Here is a 17,354-nt window from a genome sequence, read left to right as displayed (position 1 = left end):
CTATTTCTGCTTTATTGACTATGCCAAAGCCTTTGACTGTGTGGATCGCAATAAACTGTGGAAAATTCTGAAAGAGATGGGAATACCAGACCACCTGACCTGCCTCTTGAGAAATCTGTATGCAGGTCAGGAAGCAACAGTTAGAACTGGACATGGAACAACAGACTGGTTCCAGGAAAAGGAGTATGTCAAGGCTGTATATTGTCACCCTGCTTATTTAACTTCTATGCAGAGTACATCATGAGAAATGCTGGACTGGAAGAAACACAAGCTGGAATCAAGACTGCCGGGAGAAATATCAAGAACCTCACATATGCAGATGACACCACCCTTATGGCAGAAAGTGAAGAGGAACTCAAAAGCCTCTTGATGAAAGTGAAAGAGGAGAGTGAAAAAGTTGGCTTAAAGCTCAACATTCAGAAAACAAAGATCATGGCATCCGGTCCCATCACTCCATGGGAAATAGATGGAGAAAGAGTGGAAACAGTGTCAGACTTTATTTTGGGGGGCTCCAAAATCACTGCAGATGGTGACTGCAGCCATGAAATTAAAAGACGCTTACTCCTTGGAAGAAAAGTTATGACCAACCTAGATAGCATATTCGAAACCAGAGACATTACTTTGCCGACTAAGGTCCGTCTAGTCAAGGCTATGGTTTTTCCTGTGGTCATGTGTGGATGTGAGAGTTGGACTGTGAAGAAGGCTGAGCGCTGAAGAATTGATGCTTTTGAACTGTGGTGTTGGAGAAGACTCTTGAGAGTCCCTTGGACTGCAAGGAGATCCAACCAGTCCATTCTAAAGGAGATCAGCCCTGGGATTTCTTTGGAAGGAATGATGCTAAAGCTGAAACTCCAGTACTTTGGCCACCTCATGCGAAGAGTTGACTCATTGGAAAAGACTCTGATGCTGGGAGGGATTGGGGGCAGGAGGAGAAGGGGACGACTGAGGATGAGATGGCTGGATGGCATCACGGACTCGATGGATGTGAGTCTGAGTGAACTCCGGGAGATGGTGCTGAACAGGGAGGCCTGGCAAGCTATGATTCATGGGGTCGCAAAGAGTTGGACACGACTGAGCAGCTGAACTGAACTGAAATTATGCCTCAGGAAAATTTTTTTCTTAAGCATATGCCCTGAAAAGGCTCCAGTATTGGCATTTCAGACACTGGAAGAGGTTATGGCTCGGGGGACGCCATAGGCTGTGGAGAGGTCAGCCTGCCAGTGTTTCTCAGAACTTGCATCTAGTGTCTGGCCTTAAATCCTTAGCAAGCGATGCGGGAGTCTGCTTCCTTCCCTTGCCTCATTTCCCCTCAGTTGCATCTATTCTGAGCTGGTGCTGATGTTATAAGTACAGTGAGAGTGTCACCCCAGCCCCGTGGGCATTAGAGCTTGGTCTTCCCTCAGTCCTGCAAAGCCAGAGGTCAGAGATGAGCACAAAGTCCCGCTTAAATGCTGCCGCCTTGACCCGCTGGTGCCGTCAGCGAGACGGTGCCTGAGCTAAGCTTGTCCCGCGACCTGTCTCCTGTTGGGCCAGCCCACAGATCTGCCTCTGGAAAACCTGCCTCTCTCACTGTACCCCAGGACCCTGCAGGGACTGGGTCTGCCCTCTTAAACCTGGGCGCCCTCCTGGCTTGCACTCAGCTTTCTGTAAAGAACCTCATGCTGATTTGCTTAGTGCAGGCTGTGCTCTGCCACGGGGCCTCTCCTGTGAACTGGTCAGCCCTTGCCGTTTTGACTGGCCTTGACCTGAATTGTGCTCTGCCGCTATAGCCCAGGCGTTTCTTTTTCCTGTCCCTGTTGTGCCAGGGAGCTCCCACCACTGGGCTCCATAATCAGTGCTATGGCAGCGGGCCCTGGGCCCCTCAAGCCATGACTGGGGTGAATGTCTGTCTTTGTCCTCTGGCCACTTCCTCCTAAGGGAGAATGGGCAGAGAGCGCAGGCAGGGGAGGGGCCTTCAGGAAGTGGCCGCGTGCTGGCCCTGAGGCTGTGGTCCCCGAGAGCGAGGCCTTGCCAAGTGACTGGGGCCGAACGTGGGGACGCTAGGGGATTCCTTGACTTTTTGAGAGAAGTTCAAACAGGAGGAAAACAAGTTTCATCTTCCTGTGTGCTGGCCCTGAAGTCGGAAACTGCTGTCTCCTGGGAGGGCGGCCTTGACCTGCAGAGCTGGAGGACTGTTCCTTTCCCACGGCGGATCATCCTCTCCCAGAGCAGACACTTGGGCCTTAGAGAGCATCTCGGGGCGCTGCAAGATTTCAGCTATCTGGAGAGCAGCTCAGCAGACAACTGTGCACCTGTACCCCAAAGCTCCAGAAAATCGGATTGGAAATGCAAGGCCACCGATTTCCTGGATGTGTGATGTGCTCCCACTCTTGGCTGGAAAGTCCCTTGGGCGGAGGAGCCTGGTGGGCTGCCGTCTATGGGGTCGCGCAGAGTCGGACATGACTGAAGCGACTTAGCGGCAGTGGCGGCAGCAGCTCCCACACCGTGACTCCTCCTCGGCGCACTCAGGGGCCTCTCTTCAAGTTCAGTCAAGCTGTCAAGAGGGCGGACGGGGCACAAAAAGGCAGTTCCCAGCCAGCACATTTCCTGACCTTTTGCTTGAACTCATCTTATGCACTTGAGATAATAAAGTATCTCCAAGAGGGAGAAATTAAGGTGGGCGTTATGTTATCTGTGTCGATAACAGTTACAGCTGAAGTCGTCCAAGCTTTCTTCATGTTTTCCGGTGCAAACACTTTCTCAAGGATGGACAGTCAGGTCAACAGACTCTTTACATGTTGGATAAATTATAGGCACAGCTTTACTATGTTTTATGAGCTTAGGTTAAAGCATTTTTCAGTCTTTTCTGAAACATCAGAATTTTATAAACATTTTAAAACATACTTTACAATCGAAGTTTGGGATTACTAAGTGATTTGTTTAGGGTCTTGGAGAGAAGGCAGAGATGTGATTTCAAAGAGAATGTAAAGACATGTGCTCCAAACTGGGGTATGTGACTAGTTGCTTCGTGTGTATTGCAGCCAGCTGAAGCCTAGTGAATAGGAGCAGTGTTATAGAACATTTGTTCCTTCTGCGAAGGGCCGTCTGCTGTGATGGTTAGAGATTCTGTGGCCAGGCTCCCTCAGTCCACATGCCAGCTCTGCCATAGACTGCTGTGTGCCTTTGGCTAATTTTTCAACCTCTCTGATAAAATGAGGGCAATCATAGCTCTAGAAGGTAAGGAGTTGGGAGGATTTCAAGAGCTGGTCTGTATAAAGTGCTTCCAGCAGGTAAGTGGTGAGCTCTGTGCAAATAGTCCTGTTATTATTCAGTCAGTACTTATGAGTGTCTCTTCTGTAGGCTTGTAAGGCCCTTTGAATGAGTGTGAAATAACACCAGTCCACGCCTTGAGGTCTGGGAGACCCAGAGGAACCAGGTGGTGGCTGAGCCGTGGCCACAGCGCCGTCGCGGGCACTCAGCGGGGGCACTCCCAAGCCTGTCTCAGGGTCTCCTGGGGCTGAGGTCTGGACTGGGTCTTGGAGGTTGAGTTAGAGCATTCCAGGAGAAGAGAGATGGGGGCAGCAGCACATAGAAGTGGGGCGGGAAGAACACGGCTGGGGAAGGGGTTTCGCCCACTGGGTGAGGGATCTTGGAGATTCAGGGCAGAACAGCAGGCAGGTGAGGCTGGAGGTGGTGGCAGGGCAGATTGCAGAGGATGCCAGTCATCATATTAAAAGTAATGACAAAGCCTCATTTATTATATGCCTGGCACAGTGCTAAGCACGGGACACACACCATCTTCTTCTGGCCTTACAACAACCCCGTGAGTGGCTGCTGTGATTATCCCCATCCTACAGTTGGGAAACCAGTCCCAAAAGAGTGTGGATGTTGGTGAGGTCTCCTGACCAGTGAGAACAGGAACAGTAGGGCTACCAGCCCAGGCCACCTGGCTCTGAGGCTCACACGTTGGCCCAGGCGTCCTGCGGGGCTTGGGTCTGACTGTGAGAGCGCTGGTATTGGCAGTCACAGAAATGGACGAGAAGCGGGTGCTGCAGGGCGATGGAAGGGAAGCGGAAGGGGCTTGGCTGGAGATGACTGCAGCGGCTCTGCCTCGTCCCGACTTTGGAAAGTCCAGTGAGCTCCGGTCATAGGCATTGATTTGTAGGTGTCTTCCCTTGTGACCACATTCAGCTGAGCAGGCCAGGGGGTGAGGGCTGGGACGACAGGCTCCCGGTGTGTGTCTCCTGGTCTCGCTCCTGCATCCCTGAGGACATCGCTGTGCTGTCTTATCCTGGCCCACCCGGGGGCTCAGGCTCACCTCCCTCCTTTCAGAGCCCCAGGCAGAGGCAGGCAAGGGGAAGACGGCCGTGGTGATGGGATCTGGTTATTCCTGGAATAACACGAAAGGCCTCCACCTGGTTTTGGCATCAGCTGGAACTGTGCCACCTGCTATGTGGTGGTGTGGGAGCAGTCTCTCAGCTTCTGTGGGACTAGGTCACTCTCCACCAAATGGGCATCAGCTTGCCTTCATCCTGTAGCTCAGGGTTGTCATCAGGGTTTAATGAGATAATACCGGCTGTGGACTAATTCCTCATAATTACTCATCAAGTGCCCGTGTACCTCTGTGCCTGAACACTTGATGGGGTTTATTTCTAATCCTCATAAAAAGCCTGCTAGGTACAAATTAATCTCCCCAGACTAAGAGCATGAATAAAAGTGCCAACTCGTAGATGAATAGCTAGCCCTCTATACTATTTACAGACCTTTGGATTGCAAGCGCAGATGGTCCTACCCAGGAGAAGGCTCGGCTGGCTCCTGGCCGGGGTGCTGCAGGGTGTGAGCCTCCACCAGGGGACACTGGGCCCTCGGGGCCGTGACTTCTGTCCCCAGTCTCCCTCCAGGCAGTGCTGGCTCCAGGTTTTGATGCGACTCCAGCCAGTCCTGCTCCTCCCAGGAAAGGAGAGGTGGCTCAGGAGCCTTCACCCAGGCCTCATGGAGGACTCATCTTGCTTCCCCAGGAAGCAAACACAATTGCAGTCACCGCTGTGGGACCAACCTGAACCGTGCTCTATGGCCAGAGCGTGAGGTTGTGCTGAGCAGGGGTTGGGGGTCAGTGCCACCCAAACGGGTCCCTTCAGCTGCAGAAGGCAGTGAGTGGATGCTGGGCAGATAACCCCAGGGATCTCTTTTTGCCATTATTTTCATGACCCAAGGCCAACACTGCATGGAACCACTGAATATTAAGGAAGCACCTCCCAGTCTTACCAGTCGGCGTTCAGAGATCTTAAACTTACAAACTAAACCTAAGCCAGTGTGCAGACTCCATGAGAACTGGCAGGGACTGCAAAGGACGAGCTCTCATGACAAGACCAGCAGAACCTCTGAGGTGATGTAAACCATTTATGATGAAAGGCCACGGGGAGGCAGTGGACAGGAAGGTGCCTTGGCGATTACCTCACAAAGGAGCAGCTCTTATCCTGATGCTCTTCGCAAAATGCATGCAAGAAGGTCGTATGCAGAAAGCGATGCATCAGGAGCCCCAGGGTCTGCAGGTCCTTTGCACGCGCTCCCACCCTGGTGCAGATTTCTGAGAACTCTGCCAAGTGCAGCCAGCTCCCTGTTCAAGGAGAGCAGATTCCATAATAATGATGATACCGATGCTGGTAAGACAGTCATAGGCGACACCCATTTAGTGCTTCTACTTTCCAGAGGTAGTTCTGTGTGTTTGACATAGTGTGATGTATTTATGAGAAAAAGTCTCTTCAAGGGAAGCACCATTCTTCCACCTTGAGAGTGAAGTTCTCCAGGCTGTACAGAGCTCCTGGCATGGACTGTGGATGACCTTGTGTGGTAGTGGAAGCCTATGGAGCGCTTTCAGAAACCTCTAGCCAAATGTCAAGAAACTCACCTTATTTACACTAGTCCTTGGCCTTTATCGATGGCAGTTGACCTTGGTGAGGGGGGGCCCGTAACTGCAAATGACAGTGAGTTGCTAACATAGCTGTCGTGACCCACAGCCCCCTACAGACCCTGGCACTCAGTCCTGCCTCTCTTACCAGGACAGAGCTCTCAGCAGCTGCGTTTAGTATAGACTGGAAATGCAGTGAAATGCTGATGACGCCTTCTGCTACCTTCTCTTTAGGAAGCTGGTTTAAGCCCAGAGCAGCCTTTCTGGATCTGGCTCTATCGACCTTCTTCCTGCCCTAGTTTTCTTGTTCTCTGTTGTCTGGGCTGGGCCCAGAGTCCTTGCTTCAGGGCCTGGAGGCAGATGGAACTGGTTGAGATCCCAGTGCGCCTGCCTTGACCCCTCTGAGGCTTCGTTTTCCCATCTAGGAGGGTCAGAGGTTATGGCTGTCAGGTACTTTTCACAGTGCCTTGCGTAGGGTAGACTGATAAATACAAATAAAAGGAGATATCACATTTTTCTTTATTAAATGAGAGAAATTTTTTTAACTGATAAATCTGGTGTTAAAAAGGATGAAAACATAAATATGCTTACCCATTGACCAAGTGGCTATAAAATAGTACTGACTTGTCAGAAATCATTTTGACAGTGGGTATCGAATAGCCTTTAAAATGACCCTTTTTTTCTGAACTAATACTTCTAAGAATTCAAAAAACAAAAGTCTAAGAATGGAAAACCATTATGCACAAATATGTTTATAGCAATGTTATTCATATATCAAATTGGGAAACATGTTTAGATGCTGGGGAAAGGCTAAGTAAACTGCAGTATGTCTTGTCATCAGAATAGTAGGAGGTTATATCAATTTGGAAAATGTAGATTAAGTAAAAAGAAGGATGCAAAATTGTAATACAGTTTTATTTTTTTAAAAACAATGTACAAGAGCTAGGGAAGAGTTGAAATTTAAATCCCAGCTTGCCCATGGATGTTGCTAGCAGCTGTTTATTCATAATCTCCAAAACTTGGGAGCAACAAAGATGTCCTTCAGTAGATGAATGAATAAATAAACTCTGGTACATTCAGACAATGGAATATTAGTTGACATTAAAGAGAGATGAGCTATCAAGCTATGAAAAGACATGGAGAAAACTTAAATGCGTATTTCTAAGTGAGTGAAGCCAGTCTGAAAAGGTTCAGACAATGTATGGTGTTCTGGAAAAGGCAAAGCTATGGAGACAGTAAACAGTGGCTGCCAGAGATGGGGGAGAGGGATGACTAGGTGGAGCACAGAGGAATCTGGGGGCGTGGAAACTATTCTGTACCTTACTCTAGGAATGGATACACTATAAATTTGTCCAAACCCATAGGATGTACACCACCAAGAGTGAACCCTAATTAAACAGTGACCTTTGGGTGATAATGATGTGTCAAAGTAGTTTCATTAATTATCGCAAATACACCCTTCTGGTGGAAGAAGTTCATGATGTGGCTGGGCAGTGGTCTGTCTGAAATCTCTGTACCTTTTGCTCGGTTTTGTTGTGAACACAGAACTGCTCAAAAAAAGAAATAAAACACAGAAGAGGGAAAAGACTGGAAATATTTACAAAGGTTACGACAGACTTATTGTTTTTGTTTTCATGTCTGTAATTACCATTTTAAAACATGAACATGCATTAATTTATAATGGAAAGAAAAAAAAAACCATTTCAAGAGGTTAAGATGCTAGGAAATCAAGCTGTACGTGTGGTTGTGTATTTAAACAATCCCGAGGGTTTCTGATCCCTTTTTCCCTCTTAGTGGCCAGGGTTTTGTAAACACACATTCCTTTTGGCTATTTGTGAATTTACACAGTTGACCTTATCCTTAAAGTCATGGCCAGTTAGAGTTTCTGCCCGATAAAAATAAGCTGTCTTTGGGGACTCTTGGTGTGATCTATGTTCTTAGAAATTTCACCGCTAGTCACTGTGTGACTCAGTCTTTGTTATTTTAAAACTCTGCTGCTGCTGCTAAGTCGCTTCAGTCGTGTCCGACTCCGTGTGACCCCATAGATGGCAGCCCATCAGGCTCCCCCGTCCCTGGGATTCTCCAGGCAAGAACACTGGAGTGGGTCGCCATGTTCTTCTCCAGTGCATGAAAGGGAAAAGTGAAAGTGAAGTCGCTCGGTCATGTCCAACTCTTAGCGACCCCATGGACTGCAGCCTACCAGGAGTCCATGGAGTTTTCGAGGCAAGAGTACTGGAGTGGGGTGCCATTGTAGGACTGTATTAAAATAGCCTATTTTCTTTTATTAAATGTATACATATTTAGATAGGTATTTGTGTTTAATTTACTGTTTTTCAAAGATTATTCTGTCACATGTGTGCATGCTAAGTCGCTTCAGTTGTGTCTGACTCTTTGCAACCCTATGAACTGTAGCTCACCTGGCTCCTCTGTCCATGGGATTCTCCAGGCAAGAATACTGGAGTGGGATGCCAAGCCCTCCTCCAGGGGATCTTCCCGACCCAGGGATCAAACCCGCATCTCTTATGTCTCCTGCATTGTCGGGGGGGGGGGGGGTTCTTTACCACTAGCGCCACCTGGGAAGCCCCTATACAATCACATGGTTTAGTAATTTAAATTTAAAAGTTAAATAATTAATTTTAAAAATATATGTGCAGTGATAATTCTCCCTGTCCAGTCTTCTATCTCTTTAGTTCCTCAGCACCCACATTCTAAGGAATACTTTTAAAATTCTCTAATGAATATTTCCAAAGTTTCTCTATGCTTGTGTACATAAATACTAATATATATCATTTTCTCCTTTTTTTAATACAAAAAGTGGCACATTTTACACATTGTCCAACACCTAGCCTTTGCACTTAACAGTGGGTCTTTCCTTATCCTGGTATAAATAGCTTCCTCATTCCAGTTTCAAAGGACCCTCTGTGTGCGTTTATGGATTCGCCATAATTCCCTTCCCCAGTCCCGTGCTGGTGGACAGTTGGGTTGTTTCTAATCTATTGCTGTTACGAATAGCACGATAATGACTTATATGGACCTATTGTACCCATGCAAGAATACCCACAGAATCAATTCCCAGAAGTGAAACTGCCAGGTCATAGAGTATAAACCTTTCTAATTCTGATAGCCCTGTGATCCTGATTGCTGAATTACTCTGCATCAGGAAGGGTTTCCACTTGTACCCCCAATACTTCTGAGTGCCTGACTCCTCACACCCTTGCCAAAAGAGTGTTTTGCCTTAAGTCTGACTGTTGCCATTCTGATGTGTGCAGAAAGGAAGTGCAGTACGTTTTTATTTGGATTCCTCTTTCTTGAGGAAGTTTTAGCACGTTTTCCTAGGTATGAGCCTTTCCTTTTGGGTGAAAACTGTTTACCGCCTTCGTTCATTTTGGTTATTGGGTCATATTTTAATGGATTTCTAGACGTCCTGTGTATCATGGAGATAGCCTCTCTCGGTAACTGTACTTGCCTGGCCGATTGTGTGTCTGAGGACAGGAGAGGCACGCTCCTCTGGGCTGTTGAGGCCAATAGGATGCACCTGAAAGGAGACTGATGGCCGTTCAAGGAAGTGTGTGCGCTCTGTCACGCCGGTGGCCCTGGCAGGCGGTCTCACGTCCGGCCAGTCTGGGCTTGGAGTTTCTGTGTTGTGCGCTTACAAACTGTGGCTTAGGGCAAGCCACTTGGCATCTCTGAGTCTTGGTATTCTTACCTGTAATATAAGGCTTACCCATTACTTTGGGTTATAATGGATAACACATAGAATATGATACTACAGTGACTATATAAGTAGCCACCCAGATAAGTGAAAGCACTCACCACACTCCTGAGGATCATTTCCGGCTCTGCCTTATAGGTGACAGTGCAGCGGGAGGATATGGCCAATCACAGTGGCCCCGGGGGTCCCAGCTGCAGTTCCCTAGGGTCCTTTCTCACTGGCCCAGGGGCTGCTCTGTCTCTGGATCGTGAACCACAAAGGCATGTGCAAGGCATGCTGGTGTTAGGGGAGCTCAAGGAGAAGTTTTTAGTGCTATCTGAACACCCTACTGGTGATATAGCCAGACTGAGTAGACCCATTAACTACATGTGAACCACTAATCTATACATCCCCGAACAATGTAAGCAAGCTGGCCCCAGGTCTCTCCAGAGATTTTGGAACTTTACACATCACACAGTCCTAACTAGCTCGTCTCATCATCCTTAGCCAAGGGTCAGTACCAAGCATCCCTGGAGATAAGCCAGAGCCATCTCATTTCAGCTCTAAAAAGCTCCTGCCTTACATAGGTCTGTCTGGGTTCTCAGAAGCTGCTGCTTGGAACAAACCTGCCTTTGCCTTCACCTGGGCCTTTTCCTTCTACAGCTCGGGGGAGACGGTCACGAGCGTGACCAGCTTGGCTCCACTGCAGCCCAAGGAGGGCAAGAGGCGGAAGGAGAAGGCTGACGTCCCTCCCGCAGTTCCTGCCAAAGGTAGGGAGCTAGCCAGCGGTCACCGCGTGTGAGCGCAGCACCTGGGGCCTGATGTGAGTTTAGGGCGGGAGATGGACAGATAGGGGTGTGGCAGTCCTGACTGTATGGCCTGGAAAACTCCACCTAGATTCTCATCATATCTGAGCCCTGTCCCTGAGGTGGGCTGGTGGGGGGTGGCACCGCTGGCCACACATGGCTTTAGCAGGGAGCTGCGGGGGTTGTAGTGGGGGGTCAGCCTCTACAGACTGTTCCAAAGTGTACTTCCTTCTGAACTACTAATGTGATCTGCGCAAAGCAGGATGGGGCAAAAGGGTGTCTGTTCATTTAAGGGAAAACGTTTATCTGATTTTTCTAAGGATAAAAACCAGGTGAGCAATGTAGTTTGGATTTGTTCTAGGGATAAAACGAGGGTTATTCCTTGATTCCAAGGAATCATGATGGAGCAGCACAAATGAGGGAGATGGGCATTTCCTGAGGCAAGAACTACAGGTGTCTTTAAATAGTTCTGAAAATAACGGTGGCTAATTTAGGTCATACCTCAAAGGTTTTGATATAGAGTTGGGAGTACAAGGGTTGCCCCAGTGAATAATTTAATAGCAAGACAAGATCCATTGTATTCCTCAGCTGGGGCTCTCTAGGGTGTCCCCTAAGCGCCCATTGAGCCCTGTGACAGAAGGCAGTGGTGCTGAGTCTGAACATACATCAGTGGACAGAGAGGCTGGGAGGCACGGGCCTCCTGGGAGGCATGACACGGGTGGGTCTGGGAGGGAAGGGGGTCCCTGCTCTGGGCTGGGCAGTGTACTGACGTGGAGTCTCATTCTATCAGGGTGGTCAGTGCCCTAACGAAAGACGAAAGTGAGACTCAGAGAACCACGTGGCAGAGCCTGACTTTGGGTTCAAGTCCCAAATCATTTAAATACTAGTCAGTTACATGACATTGTAGGAAGAGCCTCGGTTTGCTCCTCCATTAAATGGGGACAATAAGACCTTCCCTAATGACCTCACAGGGTGGCTGTGAGGGTCAAAGGTCACCACTGTCAGGGTTAGTGTGCAGCTAGGAGGAAGCCCTAGAGAAAGTTCCAGCCTCAGCCTTAACCAAGGGTACTTGGTTCTCACCTGCACATCTGACCTCTTTGTAGCTGGTGGTGTTTTGTCGACCTTGTTGAGGAGAGAGGATGACATGTCCAAAGGCTAGGAGGGGACCACCATTCCCCAAAGGGCAGCAGTCCAGCTGTTACCTGGATCAGAAACTAAAGTTCTTCCACGAAGGCAGGAAGGGGCCCAGAAGACTCTGTGTCTGTGGTGCTCATGGTGTGTGGACTCTAAGGGTCCTGGGAGGAGCTGCACACTAAACCCTTGATGTGTTCCTACAGCTCCCATCGCCACCACGTTCCATAAACCGAAGCTGTTAAAGCCACAAAGGAAAGTCACCCTGGTGAGTAACCACGTTCTCTGTGCTGTCCCCCAAGGCCCAAATGCACTCCGTTCCAAGGAGCACCTTGATTAACTCAAAACATGCTCCAAGTTCTTGGTGCTTTGTCCCCAAGCAAAGCCGTTCTCTCTTCTTGGGTCAGCTTTTGAGCCAATTTTTCTCCATTCCTAGTTCCCAGAGTGGCTTTTAAAAAATACATATGGGATTGCTTTTTATCATCCATGCTCCTTTTTGAAAAGAAGGAAAAAAATCACACTCTGGAATGAATGAAATATAAAGTGGACCAGCTGGTATAAATTTGTCTTGATAACCACTCTGAAGAGACTGCGGAAGAACCTTCCAGAATATATGTTGTACTTTTCATTTGAAGTACTTTTTAGATTTTCAGAAGTGCTAGAAAGATGATACAGAAAGTTCCTGTCCACTCCGCGCCCAGCTTTTCCTAAGGTTAACATCTCACAAAGCCGTGGTGTATTTGTCAAAACTAAGAATTTAGCCTCAGCGTATATTACCATTAACTGCTCTCCAGATTCGGGTCAGATTTCAGCAGTTTTTCCACGAGTGTTCTTTTTCTGGTGCAGGATCCCATCCAGGCTAGCGCATGGACGTCACGGTCCTGCCTCCTTAACCTCTTCCAGTCAGGACCAGTGCCTCAGCTCTGCAGCCTTGACACTTTAAAGGGTAGTAGCTGCATTTTTTAGAATGTCCCTTGATTGGGGTTTCTCTGAGGTTTTCTAATGGTTAGAAATGAGGTTATGGATTTGAGGGAAGTGCAACACAGAAGGGATATGCCTTTCTCGTTGCGTCCCATGGTGGGGACCTGCTGTGACATTCACCTTGACCGCTTAGTAAGGGTGAGTCTGCCAGACTTCTTCATATAAAATTACTCCTTTTTCCTCCACATCCTCCATTTGTTAGAAGTCAGTCACTAAGTCCCGGTCACACTCGAGAGGAAGAGAGTGAAGCTGCACCTCTTGAAGGGAGGGAGATCAAAGACCTTGGACACATATGAAAACCACCACAGTCATAGTGTTTTAGGGGAGATGCATCCAGCCCGTGCAAATAGTCTGTTTTTCCTTGAACTTCCATCTACTCATTTGCGCGTTCGTCAGTGGGTTTTGCTTGCGGCACTTATTACTATGGTGAGTTAATGTGATTTCCTGTTTTCCTCAACCCGCCTCTGTTTACTACTTAAAAGTCTTCTACAAGCGAGAGCTGGCTCCCTTCTCTTGTTGATTTATTCACTAACTTCTTTACATCAGCGTGCATACGTGGAGACTTAATTTCTTTTAAGTGTGTGCTTGTACTGTTTTTCGTTTTGTTGCTGATTTTGTTCAGCAGTTGTATATTTGTGTGTGAGAGAGAGAGAGACAGACAGAGAGAGGGAGAGGGGGCGGAGAAACGGACAAGCTTATTCTGAAATGTGTATGAATGGCAAAGCAAAGAAACAGAAAAGTGGAGAGTTTGTATATGCCAGTTCACAAAATTTACATTAAAACCGTAGTAACTGAGCCTTGTAGTAAGTAACTGGGCTTCCCTGGAGGCTCAGACAGTAAAGAATTTGCCTACAGTGCAGGAGACCCAGGTTCAATCCCTGGGTCGGGAAGATGCCCTGGAGGAGGGCATGGCAACCCAGGCCAGTATTCTCGCCTGGAGAATTCCATGGACAGAGGAAGGAGCCTGGCGGGCCGCGGTCCGTGGGGTCACAAAGAGTTGGACACTACTGAGCGGCTAACACTTTCACTTCGCTTTCAAGTAATGGTATTAGCACAAGAGTAGAAATATGAACCAAAAAAAGATAACGAAGAGCCCCGAACTTATCTGCATATGTATTGTCACCTGATTCTACGACAGAAGTGACATTGCAGCGCAGTGAAGAAGGGAGTATCTTTTCCGTATATGGTGATTATCTTTTCTGTATATGGTACTGTATATATGTGGTACTTCACGCCACACAAAACATTAATTAGTGTGAAAGGTAAAAGTAAAGCTTCCTAAGCATAATGTATCTACACAAGTTCAGGGCAAGCAAAGATTTTCAAATCTGTAATGTTGCGAGCTTGATGGTTGCAGTCAGCACCTGTGTCCTTCTGAATCCAGAGCGTAAGGTTTTAACCAGCTTATTCAAAGCTTTGTCTCGGAGGGAAACCTGAATCTCTGTGCATGACTCTGACGTCTTCTCCTGGCTCAGCCTTACCCCTGACCCCTTCTGTGCCCAGGTTAGCTGCTGTTCCTCTGGACAAGATGGCTTCTCTGTTTTCTAAGAGAGAACCTCCTTTTCCCTGCAATGAATTGTGGGTTCTGTTTTCATGCAGTGTGATTCCATCTGGTTCATGTCATCAAAAATCCCTCACCATTTCTGCTCTATTGACTATACTGGTCTTGTCCTCAAATACAGCAGCAAAGGTTTTGCTAATTTCAATAGATCTGTGGTCATTCAGTGGACTTTGGGAAACTCAGTTGAACACAGAGGCTGAAATGATCCACTTTCTTAGAGCATCCTGCATCCTGCCCATGAGAAGCAGACTCCCCCGATAGTCTGAGCTTAGTCTCCCAGCAGTGCATGCCGCTGCACGTGTGTGTAGGTGTAAGTGCATTTTTCCAGATCTTTTATTCCTAACCCATGTATTTATCAACAACCTCAAGACTGGTTATAGTTTTGTAAATTCTCCCCATTTTACATTCTAAGCTGTTCAGGGCCTGTTGTTTCTACTCTAATCTCTTACCCCTTGTGAAAACAGAAACTGCTCTTTATTGACGTTCCATTGATACATGCCAGGGATATATAAGAAAAAGTGCGTTTTTGCCTGTCATTGTATTTAATTCTCACAGTAAGTCCCCCCATTGCTAGACTTGCCTGTGGGGACACACAAATACTCTGCTTAAGGAAAGCGAGTTCATACAACCCACGGCAGGTAGCATTGCATCTCTCACGAAGAAAGGGCTGCTCCCCCCGGATGGAGCAATGTCAGCAGCCTTGAATGGGCAGCTCTCTAGTTCACAGCGACACAGTGCGGCCTCCTTCAGCAGTTTGGGGCCACTCATAAATGAAGTAGATTCAATAGCATTTTCAAAAATAACTGGCTCCAATCACACGTTTCTTTGTTGTGGACTTTTTTGGGAGGGGTGGTTAAAACCCCCTTCACATCTAAATTGGCCCCACATGAGGGTTTTTTTTTTTTTTCATTTTTCATCAAATTTTACTTTTTCAATTAATTTAATTGGAGAATAATTACTTCGCAATATTGTGATGTTTTTACCACGCATCAGCATGAATCGGCCACAGGTGTACACGTGTCCCCTGCATCTTGAACCCCCCTCCCACCTCCTTCCTGACGCTGTGGACTTTTTGTTTGTTTGTTTGAGCTGGTGTGCTCCTCTGGGACAGAGATCCTTCTTGATTTGCACAGAAAGTAAGTCAGGGCAGTCATTTATGCAGTTCAGAATGGATTCTTTGTTTTATGGAAATATCCATAATGCTGTTATTAAATACCAATTTTACTGTCCTTTGATCATTTAAGATATGAAAAGACTTAAAATGTTTTAAAGCAAATTTTCCAGAAATGAGTCAATTTGGAGCACCTGCAGCAATACACAGTAAAGGAAAGAACTGACTTTGAGTGTACCTCTGCCTGATCAGCAGCTTAGAGTCAAAAATGCCAGGCCTAGCATCTACAGGTTTTGGTTAATATTAAGATTTATTTTCCCAGTAGGCCAGGATTGACCTCAGTCTCAATTTGGTCGATATTTATCTCTCAGATCAATAAGTCTTGATGGCAGCTGAAACTACAGTCAATAGCTACCTGTTGACTCACACAGGCCTTCGTGGGTAATTTAGAAAATAATTTAGCAACATCTTTTCTTTGGGATCGGGTACCAGTTAAGGTGTTTAGTTCTATAACTGCTGCATTTTGCCACAGAGTCCATAACACAGTGTTTCCTGGAGTGGTCGGGGCCACAGAGCTCTCCAGCCCCCCAGCCCCTCTTTCCAGAGTGATGTTGACACATGCTCACCCCAAGAAAGCAACCTGCCCACTGCCTCCACTGACTCATTGGCAAGAAGGGAGAACCTCTGTTTATTGAGCGTTTACTGTGTATCAGCTCCTCTGTTAGGAGCTTTGCAGGCTCCATCTCCCTCATCTCAACCACACACGCCAACTCTCAGCAGACCCTCGGACTCCAGGCAGAAGTGACAGGCCCGGGTCCTTGCGTTTTCATCCTCAAAGCTTAACATCTTTTCTTATGTTTCCAAGATAACATGGCATTTTGCAAGAAGTATATATACCAGAGACTAATAGTGGTTTGAAAGAAAAAACTGATAGGACTCAAGAAGAAAAAAGAGGTGAGAAAGACATTTTAGACGGTTTATAATTGAGGTGTCAAAACTGCCTTCCCCTATTTTAACAAAAGAACCGAACACAACAACCTGTTCTCAAAATTAGCTTATGAAGCCATGCCTTGTCACCAGTTGGCGGTGGGGGGATGGACACGGCCTTCAGGGGACCCCTGTTTCCTCCCCATGGTCTTGGGATCCCTGAACCCACTGAGATAATTTGCACACTTCCAGAAAAGGCTGTTGTCACCTCCTTGTTTCAGAAGGAGCAGAGTGCGTTTGATTTCCTTTTCTTGCCCTAGGCCATTTACTGATTCAGAGACCTCGTGGAGGAAGAGAAAACAGTCTCTGTGATGGGGAGGCGAGACTGGGACTGTGAGCTGGAGGGTCGGGCTGGCAGCATCCCCAGAACCACTCACAGAGGGTGCAGGCCTGGGGGCTCCTGCCTCAGGGTCACGCCTCCTCACTGAGTCTCCCTCAGTGGGTCACCTCTGTTTCCTCTCTCTAGAACCAAGGCACTCGCCTGTAGCACTCTGTAGCTAGAAAGATCAGACTACCCTTGTTCTCTAAGGAGAAACTATCCCTTGCGAGCAGAAGGCTGAAGACACGGGGAAGTCAGGAGCATCAGGGGCTTGATTACAGCAAGTTTCCTAGTGGGTCTCTTGTATCCTGCCTCCTCCTCGGATCCATCTCCTGCACTAGTGCCTGGGGGTCCTTCGCAAACACAACTCCAGCCCTGTCATTTCCCTGCTTGAAACACTCCTGTGGTTCCCCCTTGCCTCCAGGATGAGGCGCGGCTTCCTGCGAGCGGCGGCTGTCGTCGCTGGTCTTCCGCTCCACTCCACCACCCGCCACCCTGTGCGGCCCAGGTCCCCTCACTGCTGGCCCCATGGGCTCCGTCCTGCACCTGCTGCCTGGCCCGTCCTCCCACAGGGCTGCCTCTCGCCTCCAGCAGGCAGCTCACACACCACTTTCTTTCCTGAGGCCTCCTGCTCCTCCTGCCCCACTTCTTCACTCATCTGGACCCTCCTAGGCATTGGTGCTGCCCTCTGTATGTCGGGGACTTGCCAATGCCAACTCTCATGGCACGTTTTAGTTAATCTGTTCTACCTGACCCCGCAAGGCACTGATGCCCTTGTCCCTGGGAGTAAACATGGGTGGCCGGCCGTCACCCCAGCTGACTGCTTTCCGTCTCGGCTGTCACCTGTCCCCAGACGGTGAGGCTGGCTTCCGCTCCTCCA

At 48.1% G+C, this 17,354-nt stretch overlaps 1 protein-coding gene across 1 annotated transcript in view; it reads left to right on the top strand.

Moving 5' to 3' along the window:
* Positions 1-17,354, top strand: part of VSTM4 (V-set and transmembrane domain containing 4) — an 81,419-nt gene that overhangs the window by 43,507 nt on the left and 20,558 nt on the right. Inside the window, exons 6-7 of the mRNA XM_004021659.6 lie at positions 10,242-10,348; positions 11,722-11,783. Coding sequence (XP_004021708.5) covers positions 10,242-10,348; positions 11,722-11,783 — 169 coding nt within the window. The remainder of the gene's footprint in view (positions 1-10,241; positions 10,349-11,721; positions 11,784-17,354) is intronic.

The sequence above is a fragment of the Ovis aries genome, chromosome 25 (genome assembly GCF_016772045.2).
Source record: "Ovis aries strain OAR_USU_Benz2616 breed Rambouillet chromosome 25, ARS-UI_Ramb_v3.0, whole genome shotgun sequence".
NCBI classification, from domain to species: domain Eukaryota; kingdom Metazoa; phylum Chordata; class Mammalia; order Artiodactyla; family Bovidae; genus Ovis; species Ovis aries.
This window is presented reverse-complemented; position numbering and strand designations above follow the sequence as displayed.